The sequence below is a fragment of the Dipodomys ordii genome, unplaced genomic scaffold (assembly GCF_000151885.1).
Source record: "Dipodomys ordii isolate 6190 unplaced genomic scaffold, Dord_2.0 Scaffold66, whole genome shotgun sequence".
Taxonomy (NCBI): domain Eukaryota; kingdom Metazoa; phylum Chordata; class Mammalia; order Rodentia; family Heteromyidae; genus Dipodomys; species Dipodomys ordii.
In genome coordinates, this window is record NW_012267282.1 from 4,148,730 (window position 1) to 4,173,854 (window position 25,125).

At 50.1% G+C, this 25,125-nt stretch overlaps 1 protein-coding gene across 2 annotated transcripts in view; it reads right to left on the bottom strand.

Annotated features, from left to right (window-relative positions):
• Positions 1-52: 52 nt before the first annotated feature.
• Tmem120b (transmembrane protein 120B) overlaps positions 53-25,125 on the bottom strand; it is a 27,905-nt gene continuing 2,832 nt past the window's right edge. The window contains exons 2-12 of one of the 2 annotated variants that reach the window (XM_013023163.1): positions 15,685-15,803; positions 13,538-13,654; positions 10,251-10,310; positions 9,597-9,692; positions 8,206-8,295; positions 5,576-5,641; positions 5,189-5,250; positions 3,130-3,222; positions 1,987-2,051; positions 1,531-1,599; positions 53-1,323 (exon numbers count right to left, since the gene is read on the bottom strand). In XM_013023163.1, the coding sequence (XP_012878617.1) occupies positions 1,210-1,323; positions 1,531-1,599; positions 1,987-2,051; positions 3,130-3,222; positions 5,189-5,250; positions 5,576-5,641; positions 8,206-8,295; positions 9,597-9,692; positions 10,251-10,310; positions 13,538-13,654; positions 15,685-15,803 (951 nt within the window). In that variant the 3' untranslated portion in view covers positions 53-1,209. Of the gene's footprint in view, positions 1,324-1,530; positions 1,600-1,986; positions 2,052-3,129; positions 3,223-5,188; positions 5,251-5,575; positions 5,642-8,205; positions 8,296-9,596; positions 9,693-10,250; positions 10,311-13,537; positions 13,655-14,971; positions 15,062-15,684; positions 15,804-25,125 lie in introns of those variants that run through there. The other variant, XM_013023164.1, reaches the window with a different exon arrangement.

A 25,125-nucleotide genomic window follows, 5' to 3' on the forward strand; every position in this document is an offset into this window, starting at 1 on the left:
TTTTGCGTGAGTAATCCTTGTGACACCATGTCACCCACAATGCTTAAAATATTTACCATTTGGGCTCTGATAGGAAATGTTTGCTAACCCCTAATCTGGAGTCACCCACATGCCAGCCTGCAGAGGGCAAGCAGTACCCAGGGAGGGAGGGCCGGTGGGGCTGGTGACTGGGGGTGGCGCCCCATCTTGCCCCTTTCTAGGGAAAGTAGATGCCTAGGGTTTATTGGAATCTCACCCTGGGGAAGGAGCAATCTTATGAATAACTAAAGTAAAGCCCCTGTGAGGGCCGTGTGTCTGTGGTTGCCAGCGGGGTCATCTGTAGGGAAAGTGCCCTTAGGGGCAGCACCTCAATGGGCCCTGGTGGCTTCTCTATCCCCCCCACCACAGAGCCTGAAGTGGGGCAGTGACCACACCTGCCCCGGCCTCACCAGGCAGGCCCTGGGCCCTGCTCAGGACCTCTGGGGTGGAGAGAGAACAGTGGACAAACTCCTTGGCCCAACCCAGCCAGCAGGGAACATCGGGGTCCCACTTCGGAGGTCTCACCTGTGGAGGTGAAGCGTGGATGGGAACTGTGTCATTGACACATAGGGCCAAACTACCTGGGGGCTGGGGCGCCCTCCAGCGGTGACCCTCCTTAAACCTTGGCCCCTCAGGGCCAGCGGGTGGGTGGCTCAGGAAGTAAGAGGCAGAAAGACAGGCATTAGTTCTCTGAGAACTTAAATAAGCCCCCGCCACAGATGGCGGGGTGCGGAGGGGCTTACAGCAGAGGCGGGCCCAGGGGAGGGGGCTCCACGGGACGCTGGAGGCCTCATCCCACCTGCCCAGGACCCAGGAAGTTGCAGGTCAGAAGAAATCCAACGCTGGCGAGGCACATCCAAACCCCAACAAGGGGCTCAAATGACAGGAGTGGGCAGAGGGGCTCCCTGAGGCTTCCGGCCCCTCCCGGAAGACAGTCCCAGACTTGGTCACTGCCAAGAGCAGCGGGGAAGCTGGGAGGACCGGCATTAAATAACGTCATAAATAGGGAGGCTGGGGCGAGTTAATACTGTGCGCACAGGCGGGCTTCCCGGCACTGTCCAGCCAGGGACAGCGGCCTCAGCCCTGCCCCCCGCCACGCCGCACTGCTGGTCCCCGAGATGCTGCTGCCAAGTGGGCTGGAGTCCCCAGCAGTTCAAAGTTCAGAGGTCCCCAGGGCAACGCGTCCTGAGCTCAAGCCTGCTTCGTCTTCTTTCTGTTCTTCTGCAGTTTGGCGTGCACGACTTTGAGGGTGGTCAGGAAATTGCCCAGGAAGAGGATGAGGAAGGTGATGGCCAGCACGAACACCTGGGGCCCAGAGGGAGGCGGCCAGCCGGGAGGGAGAAGCCGAGTCAGTGCCCCAGAAGCCCAGAAGGCCATGGGGGTGGCCAGCAGAAGACAGGGAACAGGGGTCTGACAGGACAGGGTCCTGGGAGGATACTTGGTGGGGTGAACCATGTTGCGTAGACCCCCGAGGCCCCCCTGCCATCTGACTCCCTCCAACCCACACCATACCTGCCATTCTTTGCATTCTTCATGGCTGGAGAGCTCAAACAACGTTACAGCATTGTAGAGTTGCCAGAACTGAAGACAAGACAGACATGGCTCACCACACATGCCCATGCTCTGCAGGCCCATAGGAAAGGGGGAGAGGCTCCCCAGCTTCAGCTATCACTGAGACCCCGTTCCCCTTGCTCCTGAAACCCTAGGTGTCTTGTCCACAGCAGGTCTGTGGGCCAGCTCCACTTCCTGTCCTTCATGTCCCTGGGGACAGAGGCCTCCCCGAGGTGTGACTGTTGGTCACTCTGTGGGCAGGAAGGAGGACCTCAGATTTTCCCCAGCACTGAGTCATCAGTAAGGAGCTGGGCTGAGCAGCCCCACATCCCAGCTGCTGGGGACAATCTGTGAAGAAGGCAGAGGCCAGAAGACCTTCTGTTCCCAGGGTTCAGCCCAGAGACAAGGGGGACTTACGTGACCACAAAAGAGAAAGGGCAGGAGGAACGTGAGACCTCGCCACATCCAGGACTGGAAGCCTTCTGTGGAGAAGAGGGAAGGGCTGAGGCCCCAGTGCCTCACCAGGCCCTCAACCCAAGATTAGCCGGGTTAGTGCTCCCCTTTGAGGTAGGGCGAGAGAGCACGATAGAGACACCAGAGGATCTGCAGGGCCACCAGGTCCAACGCTCAGGAGTCCAGTGGCCTGGCCACACTGAAGGGCACCAGGAACGTTGGCCAGTTCCTTAATTTGTGTGGGATTCTATGTGCAGGCACAGGGTTCAGTCATGTCGACACAAGAGCCCGTTCTGCAGGGATGGCTGTGTGGACTGGGAAATAGTTTTCCCTGCAAGTTTGGAGGGAGGCTCTCCAAGCACTTCCAACTGGGTATCCCATGTGTGAAAAGAATTGGGCAAATGTAGATGTATTTACATACATTTATTTCCCAATGTATATGTAGATACGTTTACATAAATATATGTTCAATCCTATGTATGTGTGTATGTCTGTGTGGGTTTTTTTTCTTTTCGTTTTATTTTTTTGTGCCAGTCCTAAGGATTGAACTCGGACTGGGAACTGTTCCTGAGCTTTTTTGCTCAAGGCTAATGCTCTACCACTTGCGCTACAGCTCCACTTCCAGCTTTTTTGCTAGTTAATTGGAGGTAAGAGTCTCAAGGACTTTCATGCTTTGGATAGCTTCAAAGCTCAATCCTCAGGTCTCAGCCTCCTGAGTAACTGGGATTATGGCCATGAGCCACCAGTGCCTGGCTTTTTTTTTTTCCCCCCTGTGAGATGTGTTGTCCAGGATGGATCAAGGGATCCGCTAGTATGAGTTACCCAAGTAGCTAGCTAGGATGGTGGGTATGCTACGCATGTATCACGTGTGTCATAAAATGCAAGAAAAGGGACATTTCTATGACAAAGGGCAAAGGCCCAGCACTTAAGAGCCAGCCTCGCACTTGGTGGTAGCTGAATAGAACCCATGGTGAACTCAGATAAAGGAAGTCAGTCCTGGTTTTGCTGCATGGAAATGATGTTCTTGCAGAGATAGGCCCCCGGTGAGGGAAGGGGGAAGGGAGTGGCTGAGTGAGCCTAGCTCATCCCTCCTTACTGGCTACTCACCCACAGTGAGGTCCAGGTGATTCCTCTCCCCCAAGGCCCGCAGCCGGTAGAGGCAGCCCCTCTGGTAATAGTACTGTAGGAACTGGACACAGCCTGTAGGGGGCGCACAGAGCACAGGCTCAGGACAGGTTCCCCAGGACAGGGCAAAGATGCCTCTCTCCCCTAACAGACCTGCAGGCTGGTGGGTTGGGAGGGGCCCCAGCTACAACCCTCCTTAGCCTCTACCCAAGATGCACATGATATCTCATACTGGTCAGAATCATCAAATGCAAGTAGTTCAGATATGCTTGCTGGGTGGCCTGTGCTATGCTAGGAGTTACATGCCATGGTCAGATGTATACATGAGACAGTTGCACAGAGAGAAAATCTGACTGATAATATGAGGAGGTACTGACATAGAAACACAGCGATGAGGGGCTGGGAAGGTGGCTCAGTGGTAGAGTAATTGTCTTGCAGGCATGAGGCCCTGGATTCGATACCTTAGTACCACATAAGCAGAAAAAGCCAGAAGTGGCATTGTGGCTCAAGTGGTAGAGCGCTCCCCTTGAGCTGAAGAGTTGAGGGACAGCACCCAGGCCCAGAGTTCAGGCCCCATGACCAACCAAAAAAAAAAAAAACAGTAGGTCAGAATAGTAAAACACTATCTGCAGAAAGATTCCATAGTTGTAATAGATGTATAGTGCAATACATCTATCTATCTATCTATCTATCTATCCACACACAGATATTTATAAATAAAACAAACAAAACATTGGAAAGAACATAGATATTTTTTTTTCCTTTTGGTCGGTCGTGGGGCTTGAACTCTGGGCCTGGGCGCTGTTCCTAAGCTCTTCAGCTCAAGGCGAGTGCTCTACCCCTTGAGCCACAGCGCCACTTCCAGTTTTCAAGTAGTTTATTGGAGATAAGAGTCTCATGGAGGGCTGGGAAGGTGGCTCAGTGGTAGAGCGCTTGCCTTGCATGCATGAGGCCCTGGGTTCGATTCCTCTGCACCACATAGGCAAAAAGAAAAAAGCTGGAAGTGGCACTGTGGCTCAAGTTGTAGAGCCCTAGCCTTGAGCTGAAGAGCTGAGGGACAGCACCCAGGCCCAGAGTTCAGTCCCCACGACCAGATCCCCCCCCCAAAAAAAAAAGAGTCTCATGGACTTTCCTGCCCAGGCTGGCTTTGAACCACGATCCTCAGATCTCAGCCTCCTGAGTAGCTAGGATTACAGGCCTGAGCCAATGGCGCCTGGCTAAGAACATAGACCTTAATTAATGTTAATCATTCTTAAGGGGAAGATTATATAGTTTTCTTGGCTTTATATATTTATATCTGTTTGCAAATAAGTTTTGCTTAAATTTTAAATTGTAGTCTTTTTTTTTTTGGGGGGGGGGGTCTGGTCGTGGGGCCTGAACTCTGGGCCTGGGCGCTGTCCCTCAGCTCTTCATGAAGCTCAAGGCTAGCGCTCTACCACTTGAGCCCAGCACCACTTCTGGCCTTTTTTTTTTGCATATGTGGTGCTGAGGAATCGAACCCAGGGCCTCATGCATGCAAGGCAAGTGCTCTACCACTGAGCCATCTTCCCAGCCCTAAATTGTAGTCTTGAATGGGTTGGGTGTAGTGGTTCATGCCGGAAGTCTCGGCACTTAGAAAGTAAAGAGGAATGCTTGAGTCTAGAAGTTCAAACCCAGCCTAGATTACATAGTGAGACCCCCTCTCAAAAAAGAAGAGTGGGGATCTGGGCCATAGCTTAGTTTAGTTACACATTTAGTTTGAGCAACTCTCAAATTAAATTTTATACACACACATCCATTTTACGAATCTATCTAAACTGGGAGACAAGGTTGGCTGTATGAACTACTCAGTTCCCTGAAGTTGCACTGGTCCCACTGAGGGACTGGTGGGTGTGGTTTCCCGCAGGCCATGGGGCGGGGTTATTCTGGAGGAATGTGGCTCTTTTCTGGAGTTCAGGCCAGTGCCCTCGGCCTCCTCAGCCTCCCTCCCAAGCAGGAACCTCTCTGAGAGAAAAGCCTTAGGAAACCAGCCCTCCCCTCCAAACTGAGATCAGACACTCACTCTGGAAAATTGAAAATGCTAAAAACTGATTGCGAAACTTCTGATAAATTAGTCCATTGGGCCTGGAAGGAAAAAAACGCAAAAAAAAACAGAAGTAAGCCACACTGTGAAATCTGCCATTCATCCCCTGACCCAGGTCCCAACTTCTGTCACCACCCATTCTAGAACCCAGGCGCTCACAAGAGCACTCAGGAGCCTCATGCACACCCTCTGAAGAGCGGGCAGGAATGGTGAACTCTCCCTGAACACCCCAGCTGGCTGGGCACGCCTAGACTGGGCTAGACACAGACTCCAGGCCTTCTAGACCCAAGAGCTGGCCCCGGAGGCCCCACCCACATCTGGATCCTCCCAAGCCCCAGCTCTAGTGGCACCCAGGAGGCAACTCACCAGGTCAGCATGACTCCCGACAGGAACGTGGAGACATAATGGTGAGACACCCACCAGCCTTTAATTCTTGGGGAGAACAAGAAAAGGAAAGGAGCTCAGGCGGGGAGGGGAACAGCATCTGCCTCTGCGTCCAACCTGGATGCACTGGGTGGGGCAGAGCGTAGCTGGGCTGCAGCTGAGGCTGGCGGTCTTTTGGACTAAGCAGCCATGCCTATGTGGAAGGGACTGCTTGAAGACAGAGCCACCAGCCCCAGACTGAAAGGATGAAGTGTCCATTGTTTAAGATGCCTGGGAAGTGGGATAGTTGTTGGCAGACTCACCCAGGGCCTCCGTGCTCACTGTCTATCTTCTGCACTGAGACCTCTGGCTGGCTGGCTCTGGGTGCCAATTCAAGCTGCAGACCCATTGTGGCCTCCTGTGAAGGTCCTCCCCGAGCCCTGTGCCCCGCACAGCCCGCTCCTGCTTCCTGCTCGTTTCTTCACAGTGCTCCCACAGTGGCCCTCCGGTCTCAGCTCTGCGATGCTGGCCGCCCCTCTACTCCCTTGGCTGCAGCGGCGGGCCGCAGACCCCAGGCAACACGACTGCCTGAGGAGCAGCTCCAGCACACGCCACCCATTGAGAGCCCAGGGACACCAGGGGAAGGCAGCACTTGCTCCTTCCCCAGAGTGGCAGTCCCGACGCTCCCTGGCCAGCTGCAGCCCCCGAGCTCTGGGTTGATTGTGTGCCATGTGTGTGTGCACAACACTTTTTAGTATGGTGTATGTCATGATACAACACTTTATATTGTGGGGTAAGTCAGTTACTGGACAATTTGTCCAGTCCAAGTATAGAATTCAGTGGTTTTCAATACCTTCACAAAACTGTACAATCAGCATTCCAATTCATTTTATTTGTTTTGTCCCAATCCTAGAGCTTGAACTCAGGGCCTAGGCACTGACACTGACAATTTTTTGCTTAAGGCTAGCGTTCTACCACTTGAACCACAGCTCCATTCCCAGTTTTTGAGTGGTTAATTGGAAATAAGAGTCCCAGGACTTTTCTGCCTGGGCTGATCCTCAGATCTAAGACTCCTTAAAAGCTAGGATTACAGGCTTCACAATTCATTTTAGAGCCTTCTGTCAACCCCAAAAGAAAGCTGCACCCACAGAGGCTATGTTCTGCACCTGTTTTCCACAGAAACTAACCTTGCCTGATTTTGATGAGCAGAAGAAAAGCAGGTGTACGCACCCCCAGGGGGGAGGACAACATGTCCTGGCCTCTGGGGATGAGGTCAGGAGATGGCTGTCCTCCCTCTGGGGCCTGTCAGCCATGTTCACCTTTGTGCAGAAGAGATATGTACCCAACACCCTTCAACCCCAACGGCCTTCTGACATGCACTCCAGGTTAGAGACACAGGCAGAGGGACCCCACCCCATCTGCTGCCCCCTCTACACCTGCTCCAGATACCACCTGAAAAAGCCAGGGAGAGCCAGGCACCAGAGGCTGGTGCCAGAAAAGCCAACACATACCAGGTGACTGTGGCTCACACCTGCAATCCTGACTACTTGGGAAACTGAGATCTGAGAAGCCAGCCAGGGAAGAACAGTCCTTGAGATTTTTTTTTTTTGTCTTTTCTTTTTGGGTACTGGGGATCGAACCCAGGACGTTGCGCTTGCTAGGCAAGCGCTTTGCTACTGAGCTACATCCCAGCCCAAGTCCTTGAGATTTTTATCTCCACTTAACCAGCAAAAAGCCAGATGAGATGGCGACAAAGGGTGCAGCAGCAACACTCACTTGACACCGTGGAAAATGATCTATACAACTGTGTATGGGATGGGAGAGAAAAACTGGCAGAGAGTAAGGAAAGGGGTAACATTGTCCAAAAAGAAATATATTCTACCTGACACGTAACTGTAACCTCTCTGAACATCACCTTTAAAATAACAATAAAAAAATTAAAAACAAAAAAAGCTAAGCCATGCACTGGTGGCTCTGGTCTATAATCCTAGCTATTTAGGAGGCTGAGATCTGAAGATTGAACTTTGAAGCAGGGCAGAAAAAGTCCCTGTAAGACTCTTATCTCCGGGGCTGGAAAGCTGGCTCAGTGGTAGAGCGCTTGCCTTGCATGCATGAGGCCTTGGGTTCGATTCCTCAGCACCACATAAGCAAAAAGAAAAGAGCTGGAAGTGATGCTGTGGCTCAAGTGGTAGAGCTCTAGCCTTGAGGTGAAGAGCTGATGGACAGCGCCCAGGCCCAGAGTTCAGGCCCCACGACCGGACCCCCCCGCAAAAAGAAGGCTCTTATCTCCAATTAACTCCCCAAAAACTGGAAGTAGGGGCTGAGACTCAAGTGGGAGAGTCTCAAGTGGAAGAGTGCTAACCTTGAACACAATATCTCAAGGACAACACCCAAGCCCCTAGTTCAAGCCTTCAAGCCCCATGACCAGGGGGTTGGGGGTGAGGGGTGGACAGAAGTAGAGCTGTAGATCAAGTAGTAGAGTACACTTTTGAGTGAAAAAATCTAAGGTACAGCACCTAGTCCCTGAATTCAAGCTCCAGTAACAGCACAAAAACAAACAACTTGTTATTCATCTGACCTAGAAAACCCTGTAGAGCTCCCCAGCCACGGGGCCTGTGGTCAGGGTCTGTTACCTTGAGCCATTGCTGATGAGGATGCTCTCCCGGATGGTCAGGGTACAGTAATACCACACGAGCAGGAAGTTAAAGATCTCATCCGTCACCCTGGCATAAAGAAAAGCCCCGGGAGGGGAGCAGTGTAAGATCCGAGCATAGCTGGCCTGTCCTCAGCCCAGGAATTGTGTTGCTGATCGCCTTGTGTCTACACCCCTGCTTATGGGCACGCGCTACCAATATGCCTTTGCCCTCAGGGACACGGGCCAAGGCCTAGCAGCAGGCCAGCAAGAGCCCAGGGCCTTCAAGGCCCAATGCTGGGACATCTGTGACCAGCACAGTGCTGGCCAGGAAATTAACCCTTGACATCTGGGCCAAATGTTAAGCTGTATTTGGCTTAACATTTTCTGTCCCCTCGGGGCAGAAAAACCAAGACAGAGGAAGGAACAGCCAGCCACGGTCACAGCATGACCCATCCCGCTTCTCTGCACGCACAGGCCAGACACGGTGCTCATGGCCACAGCCACAGACACAGCCACAGCCACGCAGTGTGAGCTCAGTGATTTGCCACCCTGGAGAGGCCCAGCCCCTGGCACCTGTGTGGCTTCCCAGGGGAACCTGCCCTGCCAAGAGCCTCTGGGCTGAATAGGCACGCTCTTCCTTCCTTCTTCCTTCCTTCCTTTTGTCATTTAAAAAACATAATTAAGCTATTAACTCACAGACCACGAAGTTCACTTTTTTCACATATGTAATTCAGTGAGGCACAATTCTAGTCACAGAACTATCTGCTTCTAGAACTTTTTTTTTTTTTTTAACTCAGGGCCAGGGCACTGTCCCTGAGCTTCTTTTGCTCAAGGCTAGCACTCTACCACTTGAGCCACAGCGCCACTTCTGGCTTTTTCTGTTTATGTGGTACTGAGGAATAGAACTCAGGATTTCACACATACTAGGCAAGCATTCTACCACTAAGCCACATTCCCAGCCCTTCTAGAACATTCTTACCCTCCAAAAAAGAAACCCTGTAAGCCACAAGAAGAGCTGCCCCTCCTCCAACCTGTGGCAAGCACAGGTCCACTGTCTGATGACCTGCCCAACCTCCACGTTTCCTACGGATGGGCCTGTGTGCCTGGCCCCTTCATGCAACGTGACGTTCTCCATGTTCACCCATGTTCCATGTGGCAGGGTTTCAGGACTAGCACTCCATAGAACAGGTAAGCTCTCCCACCCCCCAAACCCTTGTCATGAGAACCTTCCAGTACTCTTCAACAGCTCCCTGCTGATGACATGACATGGGTAGACAGGAATGCGGCTCCACAGAACACTGGTTCCAGTGCAACCTATACCTCAGCACCAAACGTGGCCGAAGCAGACCTGCACCCCCCGGGACCCCTCGACCTTGCCCCGCACACTACCTGTAGTGGAGAACGAAGCGACACGCCACCGCACCCAGAAGTAGGATTATGGTCAGGTAGAGCTTAAATTTCTCATACTCGTCCTTGTAGGCAAACCTGCCAAGAGACACCCAGAATAGGCCCCCAACTGCTCTCCCCAGGGTGCCCTGGGACAGGACCCTCAGCTCCATCAGCACTCCAGGACCTGCCCATCCCACCAGAGGGGAACCTGGCCTGGAATCAGTGATGACCAATGAAGCAAAGAAGGTCAACGGCCTTGGACCCATGGGTTCCAGCTCTGGACCCATGTTGGGACCTGCAGCAGGAGCAAACCAGGTCTCCTCTTTCAACCAAGGGATATGACGGAAACACCAAGGGCCACAGCCACTTAGAAATGGATAGAGGATTCACGTGGACAGGACCCCTCCCCAATTCCTCTGAGAGAAATGCTGTGATACGAGAAGGAACAGAACAAGGGCCATTCTCATGGAAGTGGACAGTACTACCCGGCAGCCTATGCCAGGGAGGCAGGGAGAAAGCAAGGGGAGGGAAGGAAGACAGGCTCAGTATATTTTTATCTGTACAGAAATCAAAGTGTGAACCCCTCTTGCATGTGTGGAAAGAGCAAGATGCCCATGCGTGTGGGGGTGCCTCAGGGGGTCTGGGCGTACTCACTTGGCCTGGTTGCTGAGGAGGGTCACGTTCACATTACCGAGGACCAGATTTAAGTAGAGCCTAGAAGGAAAGACCTGTGAGGGCTGTGGTGCTTAAGGGCCCAGGCAGCAGCCCCATCCCCAATCATTCACGCTTCCTGAGCAAAAGGAGAGCTCTGCTCATTAGGACGTTGGATGCTGGGCTAGGAAGGTGGCTCAGGGCTTGCCTCGCATGCATGAGGCCCTAGGTTCAATTCCTCAGTACCACATGAGCAGAAAGCCAGAAGTGGCACTGTGGTAGAGGGCTCTCCTTAAGCTCAAGAGCTGAGGGACAGCGCCCAGGCCCAAAGTTCAGGCCCCACAACCAACAACCATAAGAAAGAAAGACAGACAGACAGACAGGGAGAGAGAGAAAGAAAGAGAGAAAGAAAAGAAAGTTGGAAGCTAAGCTGGAGGTCTATGGACTTCACATCTCCCGAGAACAATCATTTTCTAACTAACATGACAACTCTATTGTCAGTGAATGTTTGTCTGTTTTTCAGTTGGGGAGGGGGGTGTTTTCTCTGTGTGCTCAGAGTACCAAAAACCTACTCTCAGCAAATTTCTGATATGGAAAACAATATAACAATATAACTGACTAATGTCCTTAATGCTAGTAGATCCCTAAACTTATTTATACACCCAACTTTAAGTCTAGCCCCTGTGGCATCTTCCCACTTGAGCCACAGCTCCACTAACAGCTTTTTGGTTGTTAATTAGAAATAAGAACATTCTCAGGGACTTTCCTTCCTTGGCTGGCTATAATTGAGATCCTAAAATCTCAGCCTCTCCAGTAGCTAGGATTACAGGCATGAGCCACCAGTGCTTAGCATTACATACGTAACTTTCATCTTTTTAGATTCCACATGCAAGTTAGAGCATGCAATATTTTTTCTCTTTTACTTGCCTATTTCCCTAAAGTTCATCCGTATATTTTCAGTTTGGGGCTGGGTTTTTCTTTTTTTTCTTGAGATATAATTCAACATACAGTAAAACTTACCCTTTGAAAACACAAGATTCAATTTTTCTAATATGCTTACAGTGCTTTACCACCATCACCATGACCTAATCCCAGAACATTCCATCACTGAGAAAGAACCCTGTGATCCCTAGCAGTCGGGATTCCCCCATTTGCCCTCCCCAGCCCCCAGCAGCCAATTCTCTCTCTGTTCCTCTGGGTCTGTCTGTTCTGGACACTTCATACGAAAAACACCATCTAATAGAAACCTTCTGAGTCTCTGCTTTGCAAATCAGAGACATACAAGACATAGCAGTATTTCCACTGGGAATACATCAGGAGAGGAATTTCTGGGTTACAGCACATATATGTATTGGTTTTCCCAGGAAATGGTAAAACGGTTTCCAAAACAAGGGATTTACCTATCTTCCTTCCCTTTCCTGAGAATTCGGTGGTGGGAGCCAGCATTGCCCCTGGATGGGATGAATGGCCATGAAGTGGAGAACCAGTCAGCTGGAAGAGGAGACTATATACATAGGGACAACTACACAGCGAGGGCTCCTAGATGTATAGATACTTGAAGGCATTGCCAGTTTGTAGAAGTAACTGGAGCTGGGTATAAAGAGGACAATCTGCAGGGTGCTGAGGGCTCATGCCTGTTATCCTAGCTATTCACGAGGCTGAAATCTGAGGATCCTGATTCAAAGTCAAACCAGGCAGCAAAGTCCAAGAGACTCTTATCTCAAATTTATCACAGAAAAAGCAGGAAGTGGTACTGTAGCTCAAAGTGGTAGTGTGCTAGCCTTGAACAAAAGCTCAAGGACAGTGCCCAGGCCCTGAGTTCAAGCTCCATGACTGACAAAAAATAAAATAAAAAAATAAAAAGGGCAATCTATTTTGCCTGCCTGGACTCATTCCCTACACCCTGCAAGAGCAATGCAACACTCTTCGGACAACCATTTCCCTCAAGACACAGGACCCAACCAGAGCAGTGCATTCTCCTGGTTGGATCCAATGATCATGTGATATCACCTATGCAAATGAGAATCAACTCTGAGATTCTTCCTAGAATTTGGGAATAGACCTTCTTGCTATCTTAAGCAGTTATGACAAACCCACAGTTGCTAGCAGCTGGTCTATAGAGAAACTATCTAAGAATGAAATGTATATACGGGAAAAGAAAGTGAAAAGGAAAGCTACATGAGGGGCTGGGAAGGTGGCTCAGTGGTAGAGTGCTTGCCTTGCATGCATAAGGCCCTAGGTTCGATTCCTCAGCCCGACATAAGCAGAAAAAGCTGGAAGTGGCGCTGTGGCTCAAGTCGTAGAGCACTAGCCTTGAGCTGAAGAGCTGAGAGACAGCGCCCCGGCCTAGAGATCAGGCCCTATGACCAGCAAAAAAAAAAAAGAAAAAGAAAAAAACAAGAAATCCACATGAGATAGGTCTTACCAGTATCATTTCAGCAGCAGGATCCACCAAACCTGGAGCTAACCTGGACTTTTCAGTTACACAAGCTGAAATGCACTCTCCCCCCCCCCAACTTTTTTGGGCAACTTTAAATTGTGTTTCCTGGCATTTATAGCATAAAGCTTCTTTAGTGAGGAGGAACGCACAAAGGCCTTGTGAGACAGAAGCCGGGGAGGCATCGTAAGCAGCACGTTTTATATGAATAACGGGCTGTTGTTTCACTCTGAGCAAAATTACCACCAGCTAACTCAGGGAGTTTTTAGTCTATATACAGCAAAAACAAAAACAAAAAATAACAAAGAGGAACTGGGTTAAAATGTGACAGGGCGCCAGAGCCACCCCTACGGCTGCACAGGGCCTCAGAGGGACCTCCTGCCTTCCTAAAGGAGTCCCAGGGGGAGGCTCTGAGCCCGTCCCAGGCTGAACCAGAAACAGGGTCAGGGTCCAAATGTCTCCTGCTCGCAACCTGACCTGGTCAAACCTGGACTATGGCATGTGGACAGGATGTCCTCTAATGTTTCTGAACCGTATAAAAATCTGAAGCAATAGGTGTTGAGCACAAAATGATAGAAATCACAGGAGCACCCATCCAGCACACTCAATATGTGCTGGCTGTCTTGGAAGAGAACGCGTTCCCACAAGAGCCCAGGGGCACACACCTGAGAGATGCCAGCTTCCCAGGAGTCCTCCCAGGAGCACTACTGTAACCAGGTGGAGCCTGGGGCCCCTCCGGGAACCAGAGGAGACAGTGGGAAAAGTCCTCTTTCTTCCTGTCCCAGCTCCCTGCTTTCCCCTCAACCTCAAGTTCCAGCAGGGGGGGAGTCCCGTAGGAGGGGCTCTTGCCTACCCATTCTTCTTGGGCAGGTAGGCCTCCATGTCGAAGAAGACATTTTGTCGTTCCTTGATGTGTGTGCCCATCTGCTGGATAAGCTCTGCCTCCTCCTGACTCGCTTGGCGCCTATACCTATGGCAGGAGGTGGGGGTGAAGAGGAAAGGGGCTTTGTTAAGACGCAGGAAGGGTCTGGATGCCCTGGGCATTTCCCTGGGCTCATCCACCAGCACCAATGCCTCAGGTCTCCATCTGTACCCTCTGCTCATGATTCAGGCTTCCTGGTAGCCTTGTGACCCTGGTAAACTCCTTGAGTCTTAGATCATAGTCCTGTGAGGATGCTCGAAGTACAGTGACTACTCTAGAACGATGCTCGCCACACGGGAGGGACTAGCAAAACTGTTTTTCTTTTCACTATTGAAACAGAAGAACGCAAGGATTACTGAAAGGACAGAGCTAGAAGGATGAGGAAGTCAACTCTGACTTCCAGGAAAACAACCGGATGCCAGTGGCTCACACCTGTAATCCTAGCTACTCAGGAGGCTGAGATCTGAGGATCATAGTTCAAAGCCAGTCTGGGCAGGAAAGTCTGTGAGACTCTTATCTCCAATAAACCATCAGAAAACCGGAAGTAGCTCTATGGTTGAAGTGACAGAATGATTGCCTTGAGCTGAAGAGCTCAGGGTCAGCGCCCACACCCAGACCCCATGACCAACCAAACAACAACAAAAAACAAACAGGAAAAGGAGTTGGGAGCCAGTCCCCACAGAATTGGGGAGTCCTAGGACTAGAATATTAAGTCACCAGTTACCCTTCTACCTTTCACCCTTCATTCTGGTTGACGCCATGGGGTGAGGGGCCCCTCACATCCTGGTGAGCCATCCCACAGCACTCAGGCCAGTCCTCCACGGACAGCACTGTCAGTAATGCCGAGGTGAGACTGAAATCAGCTTGGGACCCAGAAGGCCTGCCACCAGGAAGATGTGCTTTGCCAAGAGCTGCCATGTTTATAGGGGACTGTCTGTACACCCTACCCCATGATTAATGGGTGCCCCATTTCCTAAATGGACAGCTCAGGCTAAGGGTGTAAATAGTAACCTTCCCACCTTCCACCAAAAGAAAGAACTGAGCAGGAGTTACAGACTCTGGAATGGAGACCCAGGTAAGGGATCAGGAACAAGTCCCTCAGCCTCACTTTCCCTACCTACTTAGCATCTATGAGACTCATCCAAAGGATGAGAGAACTTCCCAAACCAGAGACAGGAAGCTGGAGAAGCAAACATCACAGGGGAAACAGAGCTAAGTCATAAGCTTGGGTTTATGTCTGTCTCCACCAAGGGTACTGAGAATCCCCAGCCCTGGAGACCTTAAGGGGAGCCCCCACAGCCTCAGGGATGCCTGCTGTTCATGTGGCCAGGAGAGCTGTTTACAGCAAGCAGCACCTAGCCTCACCAGAGAATTGGACGACCATCCTCTTCTCCCATTTGGATCAAATGTACTGTCCCATCCCACCAGGTCCCCAGGAGTAATCCTGCCCAAGCACAGCTCCACAATTGGTTCCTAGATGGGCACATGACCAACCCCAGCCAATGAGGACCACACTCAGAACTTGTCCAGTACTGGAGGCAGAAGTCCTCATTCTGTTGGGGTGGCCAGACCAGTGAGAAGGGAGACTGAAGGACCGGAACTTGGCATGAACATAGCCATCTCAGTGACTAGAAGGGGAGAGTCAGCCTGACAGCAGAGCCAGTATAGGAGAAGGCAGAATTGAGAGGAAAAAAACAAATTCCTACTAACACCCTTTGACCCCTAGATCCAGCATGCCTGATCCTACTCCTAGTTTTTTTCCACTAAAATTTCCATCCTCTGCTTAAGGTTTTTTCGTTTGGTTTTCTGTATGATTTTTTTTCCAGTGCTAGGGATAAAACCCAGAGATTAGAAATGCTAGCCAAGTACCCTACCACTGAGCTATGACCAACACATGGGCTTTGGGATTTTTGTTTTGTTTTTTTGACAGGGACTTACTATAGAGCCCAGGCTGGCCTCAAACAGGAGCTTCTCTTGCCTCAGTGTCTGGCATGTTGGGATTACAGGTGTGTCCTGTATTAGAGCTGTGCTTCTGTCTCTTAGAACCAGGGCACCTTTGGAGTCACTGCCCCACCTACCTCTGGAGTGTGTGCTTCAAGTCCTTAAGGCGCTTCTTTTGTTTGTTGATGGAGCTGCTGCACAGGGTCTGCAGTGCTGTCAGCTCCTCCAGCTTCTGCCTGTAAATCCTGTGCGTCTCCTGTAGGATGGAGAACACACATAGGTCATTTTCATAGGTCAGGAGACAGGACCACAAAGGTCACAGGTTGACAGCTACAACCATACAACCCCCAAGGATATTGCTTAAAGAACTGGGCCCGGAATTGAGGAAGGCAGCACCTGTATAGTAAGTACCTGCTGCTTTTTCCTACTAAGGTGTCATTCCCTCTGATGGTAACAGCAAGCAAAAATAGCCCAACCCTCTTGTCAATTCTTAGTCCATGTGGATCCTAAACTCTTAGAAGGGTCTGTGGCTCAGCCAATCAGTGTTCTCCTGTCTCCTGGCCACTGACTGGTTCAGAGGTGATCACATGGTTTCTGCTAATCCAATCCAATGAGAGCCTGCAGCCTGGAACTTTGGCTGGAAGGACTGGTTCAGGGGTGCTTTTTGCCCCTGGGCTTGCTAGTAGGGTAGAAACTATCCCTGGACTATGAGTAAGAAGAGCCTTCCTAAGAATGAAGCCAAACAGGATACAAAAATTGAGAGATGGCAAGAGACATAATTTTTTAAGAAGGAGCATAGGGAAGGTGATGAGGTTCTGGGAGCAGTTCTGGAGGGAACTGGTGCCCATCTTGTAGGAGCTAAGTTAGGTTTCACAGGACCCATGAGTCCCCATGAGTGTGGAGAACTCTAAGCAAGCCTGGCTCCACCCCCTGCATCTCTCCCAAACATGCTTGTCCATACACACACACACACACATACACACACACACTCACCCTGCTCTCCACGTGACGCTGTCCAGTCATTAGACACAGCAGGAGGTAAGATGTGGCCAGATGAGGCCACCTGTGCTTGGACTGTACAGGCTGCAAATCTGTGAGCCATGAAACCTTTTCCTTAGAGAACTCCATCTCAGGCATTTTGTTATAGGAACACAACATGAAATTCAGCACATGGATTTCAACGAATCTGAACAGCATGCTGTGCCACTCTATCGGAGGTATGAACTGATAAATCCTTCTTCACTTCCTAAGAGCTGAGTTCCAGCCCCTGGCAATGAAGGGAGTTCTTGCTAAGTCAGCTAGGAACAGCAGCACACTTCTCATCCTTAAAGCCATCTTGCCTACTGCAGATACCATCATTCCATAAACTCACTTTTTTTTTGTCAGTTGTGGGCTTGAACTCTGGGCCTGGGTGCTGTCCCTGCGCTCTTCAGCTCAAGGTGAGTGCTCTACCACTTGAGCCATAGCACCACTTCCAGTGGTTTATTGGAGATAAGAGTCTCCTGGACTTTCCTGCCCGAGCTTTGAAGCGTGATCCTCAAATGTGAGCATCCTGAGTAGCTAGGATTACAGGTGAGCCACTGGCGCTTGGCAACTATCTCTTTTTTGTAAATAACTTGTCCCCACACCGGGAAAATGGCCCTCAAAGTCCTGGAGTTCCTGCCACTGCATACCCTGTGGGCGATACCTCTGAGGCGGGGGAAGCAACCCATACAGAGGATGAGGAGCATGAAACTCAACTCAAGTCAGTGCCAACAGACACAGTTTCAATGGCTGTTCTCTTAGCTGGCTGAGAAAATGGGGACAATGCCTCAACTCTCACAACGTGACAAACAGGTCCAAGTTCTACTGCTACACCAGCAGATAAGGAAAACTGAAAAGCAGCAAAGTGAGAGCAGTTAGGAACGACGTCCAGGGACGTGAGTCTGGTATGTGAATCACTTTGTCAGTCCTCAGTGCTGGACCTTCTACTGCAGCAAAGGAGGCCGCAGGGCAGGGCAGGCCAGCCTTCCAGGGTGTGGCTTCACACCAGAGGCTCCGGTGAGATAAAGGCCCCCTGAGGTGCCAGGTTCTAAAACCGATAAGATGAACGCTGTAGAGTCAGTGGCCAGATGCTCATTGGGCCTCTTCATTGTTTATTAATATTTAATTCCACAAGTAAAATATGAACGCATTGCCTTTGTTAAAAATCAAAACACTAGGGCTGGGAAGGTGGCTCAGTGGTAGAATGCTTGCCTTGCATGCATGAGGCCCTGGTTCGATTCCTCAGCACCACATAAGCAGAAAAAGCCAGAAGTGGAGCTATGGCTCAGGTGGTAGAGCGCTAGTCTTGAGCTGAAGAGCTGAGGGATAGCGCCCAGGCCCAGAGTTCAGGCCCCATGACCAACCAAAAAAAAAAAAAAAAATTAAAACACTAAGCCAGGTACCGGTGGCTCACATCTGTAATCCTAGCTACTCAGGAGATGGAGATCTAAGCATTGACATTCAAAGCTAGCTCATTCAGTTAAGTCTGTGAGATTCTCTCATCTCCAATTAACCACCAAAAAGCTGGAAGTAGAGTTGTGCCTAAAGTGATAGAGCACCAGCCTTGAAAGAAAAAGCTCAGGGACAACGCCCAGGCTCTGAGTTCATTCCCGACGACCAACAGACACACAGAAAGAATCAAATGCTAAACTAAAACATACACTTTCCAGCTAGCCAGGCGCTGGTGGCTCACACCTGTAATCCTAGTTACTCAGGAGGCTGAGATCTGAGGATCATAGTTCAAAGCCAGCCCGGGCAGGAAAGACCGTGAGACTCCTATCTCCAATAAACCACCAGAAAACCGGAAGTGGCGCTGTAGCTCAAGTGGTAGAGCGCTTGCCTTGAGCTGAAGAGCTGAGGGACAGCGCCCAGGCCCAGAGTTCAAGCCCCACGACCGACAAAAAAATAAAAAATAAAAAAATAAAACATACACTTTCCAAGACCGAAGCCAGTCCTAGCACACAACTCAGTTCTGTCATAAATGTGGCCATGTGGCCCTGATCTCAGCAGTGACTGCTGTTGAGGCCAAAGCACTGTTTCTCCTTGTAATCCTTTTGGAATTGCTGAATTATTTTTTTAGTCCACTGCTTATCTGCTTATGTCACTGTGAAATCTCCCACAATTAAGGCCCCTTGTTCCCCTTGCACAAGGAGTTGACAGCCCCCAGCCCCATCCTTCCTACACCATATTCCCACCCACTCCAACAAGGAGATGAACCTTTCTGTGGGTTATTTCAGCACCCCACGCTATCTTATTCCCATCCAGGGCTGGCTTGCCCTGCCCCCTTGTTAGCTCTGGCGGATAGGAACCCAGGGCAGAAAACTGGTGGGTGGGTGGACACTGGGATTGGGTATGTCTTCCTCTAGCTCCCACCCTGGTCTGCTACATCATCCAATCATAACAGCTCCTGATTGCAGCTTGGCCCTGCCACCCCCACCCTCCACCAGACAGCACAGAGGACCTTCATGGAGGGTTCAGACTCTCTTACTGGCCCTTGTCCCAGGAAGCTCCAGGGAGCTGCCCATATCTCAAAAAGCCCCCCTTCTTTTCAGTGGCAATTTTCTTACCAGGGCCCTGAGTTTGATCTTTATTATTCCTCTGCCAGTCTTTATACTTAAGACTACATACAAATGTATCACTAAGCAATACATAGTATTATTTTGAATGTGACTCTATTAGAAATGGCGCATTGTACATATCCCTTTGCAACCTTGTTCTCAGTGTTCATGTGCAAATATCCCAGCTACTCTGAAGGCAGAGATGGAGAGGATTGCCTTTTGGGGAAAATCTCAGCAAAAATGTTTGGGAGATCTCATCTCAACAAATAAGCCAAATGTGTTGGTACAAATATGTAATTCTAGCTACACAGGAAGCATAGATAGGTGGACAGTGGTCTGCAGCTGGTCCTAGGCATAAAGTAAAACCCTACCTAAGAAATAACTAAAAGTGAAAAGGGGCTGGGTTGGCTCAAACAGTAGAGCACCTGCCTTGCAAGCACAAGCCCTGAATTCAAATCCCAGCCTTCTGAAATAAATAGATGACAGACAGACAGACAGACGGCGATAGCTCCAGTTTATTCCTTCTACTTGGTACTGATAGCCACTCTGTGATGCTCAGTGAATAGTCCATTTGGAATAGTCTAGCTTTTTTGTTGTTGGTGGTGGTACTGTGTCTGGGCCTATGTGCAGTCCTTCAGCTCTTCAGCTCAAGGCAAGCACTCTACCACTTGAGTCACAGCGCCACTTCTGGTTTTCTGGTGGTTTACTGGAGATAAGAGTCTCACAGACTTTCCTACCTCAGCTGACTTTGAACTGTGAATCTCAGATTTCAGCCTCCTGAGTAGCTAGGATGACAAGTGTGAGCCACCAGCACCCAGCATGTCTAGCTTTTTTTTTTTTTTTGGTCCATTGTGGGGGCTTGAACTCTGGGCTTGGGTGCTGTGCCTGTGTTCTTCAGCTCAAGGCAAGCGCTCTACCACTTGAGCAACAGCGCCACTTCCGGTTTTCTAGTGGTTTATTGGAGCTAGGAGTCTCACAGACTTTCCTACCTGGGCTGGCTTTGAACCATGATCCTCAGATCTCAGCCTCCTGAGTAGCTAGGATTACAGGCATGAGCCACTGGCACCCGGCTTTTTTTTTTTTTTAACCTTTTTTTCTTTTTTTGGTTAGTTGTGGGACCTAGTGCTGTCCCTCAGCTCTTCAGCTCAAGGCTAGTGCTCTACCACTTGAGCCACAGTGTCACTTCCAGCTTTTTCTGCTTATGTGGTGCTGAGGAATCGAACCCAGGGCCTCATGCATGCAAGGCAAGCACTCTACCACTGTGCTACCTTCCTAGCTCTAGCTTTTTATAAACAAGTGTTATAAGATTTATTGTATAGGTCTGTTAGTAAACCTATTTAACGGTGTGAACATACACACATAGAAATGCGGAATGGATAAAACACAAGACATGCTTATGTTAAATCTACGAGTATCTGGTATCCCTTCAGCATCTTACCTCTGAGGGGAGTCACTAACACGTGAGTTTCCAGTGGCGGATTTGGAGAGCTGAGCCTCCTCCCCTGTCTCCTGAGAGCCCACACAGAGCCCCAGGGGGACAGAGGGTAATGACTGCAGGCCCCAGTACGGCTGTGAGCCATCTGGAGAAGGAGTCCTAAGATTCAGAACAGAGGAGTGAGATTTCCAAGTCAATATTTGTTCTAAAAATTGACAGGCAGAGGAGTTCGGCACCAGAGACGGGTTCCAGCTCAGGAGCTCAGAAGCTGGTGGACAGCAAAACAGAGCTGGGCCTCCACCAAAGTGTGGGGCCTTACGGCTCTGCCTCTGGCTGATAGTTAACTTTCAAGAGATTATTTTCATAGGATTTGCTTTCCAAGAAATCATGTTCAAATAGCTCTCAGACGCTGACTACACCTAAGCAGAGCCTGTTTCCATAGAAACACTGTCAAGTTGACTTCACTTGAAGTGTTAGTTCTGTCCTGGGAAAGATTCTGAGTCATGGGCCAGGATCGGTTAGCGATGCCTGTAGCAGAAGCAGTAGGTGGGGAAATGCATACAAGGGTTAGGCATCCAGGAGGCAAGAGAAGAGAATAGTTGTGCTCCCGTTTTCCAGTAAGACTGGCTGGGTTAAAGAAGCCTAGTAACTGGGCACTGGTGGCTCATGCCTGTAATCCTAGCTACTTATGAGGCTGAGATCAGAGGATCACAGTTCAAAGCCAGCCGGGGCAGGAAAGTCTGTGCAACTCTTATCTCCAATAAACCACCAGAAAACCAGACGTGGAGCTGTGGCCCAAAGTGGTAAGGTGCTAACCTAGAACAAGAGCTCAAGGCCCTAAGTTCAAGCCTCATAGACCAGCAAAAACAAACAATAAAAAAGCCCACTTACAGAACCTCTCAATGCCTTAGTTTCCTCAGTTGTGAAAGACTGAAAGATGGATGTGGTGTGTGTTATTACAAAGATAAGTGACATCAAAGAGAATGCAGTGGGACCAGGCACGGTGGCTCACAACTGCGATCCTCTGGGGTCTCTCAGCCTCCAGCATAGCTAAGACTACAGAGTGAGCCACTGGCATCAGCACCCTTCCTCACCTTGTTCCCTGTAGTATGGCCAGCACTGATCCCACCCCTAGGATCCAGAGGTAGACACGTGACCAGGGCCTGGCTACTCAGGGATAATCACATGACCCAAGCTGGGCCAATGACAGTCAGCCCTGGAGGACTTGCAGGAACTAAGAGGTGGGAGAAGATGCCCTGTATGTCTGCAGCTTTGCTAAGTTAGTAGATGTCAGCCTCAGGCTGCAAGTGGCCACCTATGCCATATCATGCCTGAGAAGGAAACTTACAACAATGGGAGACATGTGCACATATCATAGGAGCTCCTGGATCCAGGCTTGCCTGAAGCCATTTTGCTACTGGATTTCCTAATACATAAGCCAATAACCTCCCTTTTTGGCTTAAAACCAGCTGGGAGCTGAGTTTCTGTCACCTGTAACTATGAGTCCTGATCAATGAAAACATAGTATATAAAGCTCCATATGAATGAAGAAAGATCCAAGGGCGGGCGCCAGTGCCTCAAGTTTATAATCCTAGCTACTCAGGAGGCTGAGATCTGAGGATTGCAGTTCAAAGCCAGCCCAGGCAGGAAAGTCTGTGAGACTCTTATCTCCAATAAACCACCAGAAAATTAGAGTTCAAGTCCCAGAACTGACAGAAAGACACATACACACACACAGAAGAGTGGAGAGTCTGGGCCGGGTATAGTGGCTCACTTATGTAATCTCAGCTGAGATCTGAAGGAATATGGTTCAAAACAGCCCTGGTCAAAAAAAAAAAGTCAGGGCTGTGAAGGTGGCTCAGTGGTAGAGTGCTTGCCTTGCATGCATGAGGCCCTGGGTTCGATTCCTCAGTACCACACAAGCAGAAAAAGCCAGAAGTGGTGCTGTGGCTCAAGTGGTAGAGCGCTAGCCTTCAGCTGAAGGGACAGCGTGCAGGTCCTGAGTTCAAGACCTATGACTGGTTTTCTTAAAAATGTCAGAAGAGGAAAGACCACAGGAGACCTGCGGCAAGGAACACGGCTCCAAGTGCGGAGGAAGCCCGGGCTGGCCTGAGGGGAGACCCAGGCCTGAAGAGAGGACCAGGGACAGGCCCACAGGGCCAAAAGACCCACAGAAAGGGCTGGCAGAGGATAGGAGAGGATGCAGAGGGCAGTGGGAAGGAGGGAAAGGAGGGAAAAGGGAAACAAACAAACAAAAAAAAACACACCCTTTGGAGGTTGCAGCTGCTCCTAATTCTGAGGTAGCACAGGACAGGGCAGTTGCATAACCAACTAATAAAAACTCCTTTATTACCTTAAAAAAAAAGTCGGGGCTGGGAAGGTAGCTCAGTGGTAGAGCCTTTTCCTTGCATGCATGAGGCCCTGGGTTCGATTCCTTAGCACCACATTAAGCAGAAGGAAAAAAAAGCCGGAAGTGGCGCTGTGGCTCAAGTGGTAGAGTGCTAGCCTTGAGCTGAAGAGCTGAGGGACAGCGCCCAGGCCCAGAGTTCAGACCCCATGACCGGACCCAAAAAAAAAAAAAAAAGTCTTGGAGACTCAATCTCCAACCAGCAAAATCCAGACTGGCGGCCTCACTCAAGTGGAAGAGCACCAGCTGTGAGCAAACAAGTCAAATGTGTGTTGAGTCTCTGTGTTCAGGTTACAGTTCCACACTTGCATACACAAAATATTTATGACAACCTAGAAGGCCCCTGCAACCTATGAGGCCAGAGACTGGAGAAAACTGCAGAGCTGCTTCCTGGGGTGGGAGGAACAGAGTCAGGTTTCCAGTAAGACAAAGCAGGAACTGCTTGTTAAATCACCTGCCACCATGTCTATATGCGACCTCTGCGGTCACATCTCAGGCCAGGGGACCTTGCATGTGCTGACCTTAGACTGGTGCCCAACTCATGAGTATGGGAAAAACCCAAACACCCAAAGGCTGAGGCCCCATAGACATTCAACTTTCCCCACAACCCAGAAGGCCTGGACAGAGGCAAATCACATCCCAAAACACATTTCCTTCAGGAAGTTCCAAGCATTATACTGGGTTTGTGGGGGTTTTCTGTTTGTTTGTTTTTTGGGGGGGATTCCAACCATCTTTCAAAAATTCCAAGGACTGAGAATTAGCCTTCCTTTGTCCTTCATTTCAAATGGGAAGGGAGGTGAACACAAAATCCATCACCCTAGAAACAGAGAGATACAAACGTGATCTCATATTCTCAGGCCCAGGTAGTAAAAGTTCAAACAATGAGGGTTTTCTGGTGAAAAACAAAAGTCTGTCCTACAATTAACATTTCTAGCTGCACCCTGCTCCATCCCTCACCTCCGCCACCACCACCACCTTACCTCTCTGTCTGTTTCTGAGTGGAATCTCTGTCGAACACTTACACAATGTCCACCCTGGACTTACGACACATACATTCCCAGCCATGTCCACCCCAGGAATTCAGCACTCTCCCACAGGAAGACAGATGGGAGCCTCACAAACCTTTGGAGAACTGAGTGCCAGCCACAACTTTATTACCAAATGGCTGTGTGAGCCCAACTCCCTCATTCAGCACCTCCAACCTCTGGCCTCCTCCTCGTGAAATGAAGACAGAGCTGGTGTGGCTCCAGTCTATGACCTTGAGCCCAGGAGGCCATCTATCCCTGACCTCTGGCCCAGAAGCTGACACCAAAGCCTATAATCAGTAGAGTCCCTCTTAAAGTAGGAGCCAGTCTGTTCCAGTCCCCCCACTTTCAAACATCTGGGCAGGAAGGAGACTCACTGTCTCTGCCCAGCTGAGCCCTTATTTTATCCTTGCTGCATGATGTGGGGGGAGGGGGGAATCAGGATAAACTCTCAACCCCTCCGACCCAGACACTCTTGGACACAGGACATATCTTGACATCCAAATGTCCAAATAGGAACATAACAACAAATCAAAAGACTCCTTAACAACATCTGCCTGCCAAGACTTGCTAATCTAATTGCTGATAATTGTATTATTGCTAAGTTCTGAAGTATGGGGCTCCTCCTCACCTCCTAGTCTAAAGCAGGGCAGAGGAAAGGAATTAGCAACAACAAAAGCCCCACACAAGCCAAGCCCTGGTGGCTCAGGCCTGTAATCCTAGCTACTCAGGGGGCTGAAATCTGAGGATTACAGTTCAAAGCCAGCCCAGGCAGGAAAGTCTGTGAGACTTTTTTTTTTTTTGCGGGGGGTGGGGGGTCATGGAGCTTGAACTCTGGGGCCTGAGTGCTATCGCTCAGCTCTTCAGCTCAAGGCTCTACACTTGAGCCATAGTGCCACTTCCAGTTTTCTGGTGGTTTATTGGAGATAAGAGTCTCACGCCTGGGCTGGGAAGTTGGCTCAGTGGTAGAGCACTTGCCTTGCATGCATGAAGCCCTGGGTTCAATTTCTCAGCACCACATAAGAAAAAAGAAAAAAGCCAGAAGTGGCGCTGTGTCTCAAGTGGTAGAGCGCTAGCCTTGAGCTGAAGAGCGGAAGGACAGCGCCCAGGCCCAGAGTTCAGGCCCCACG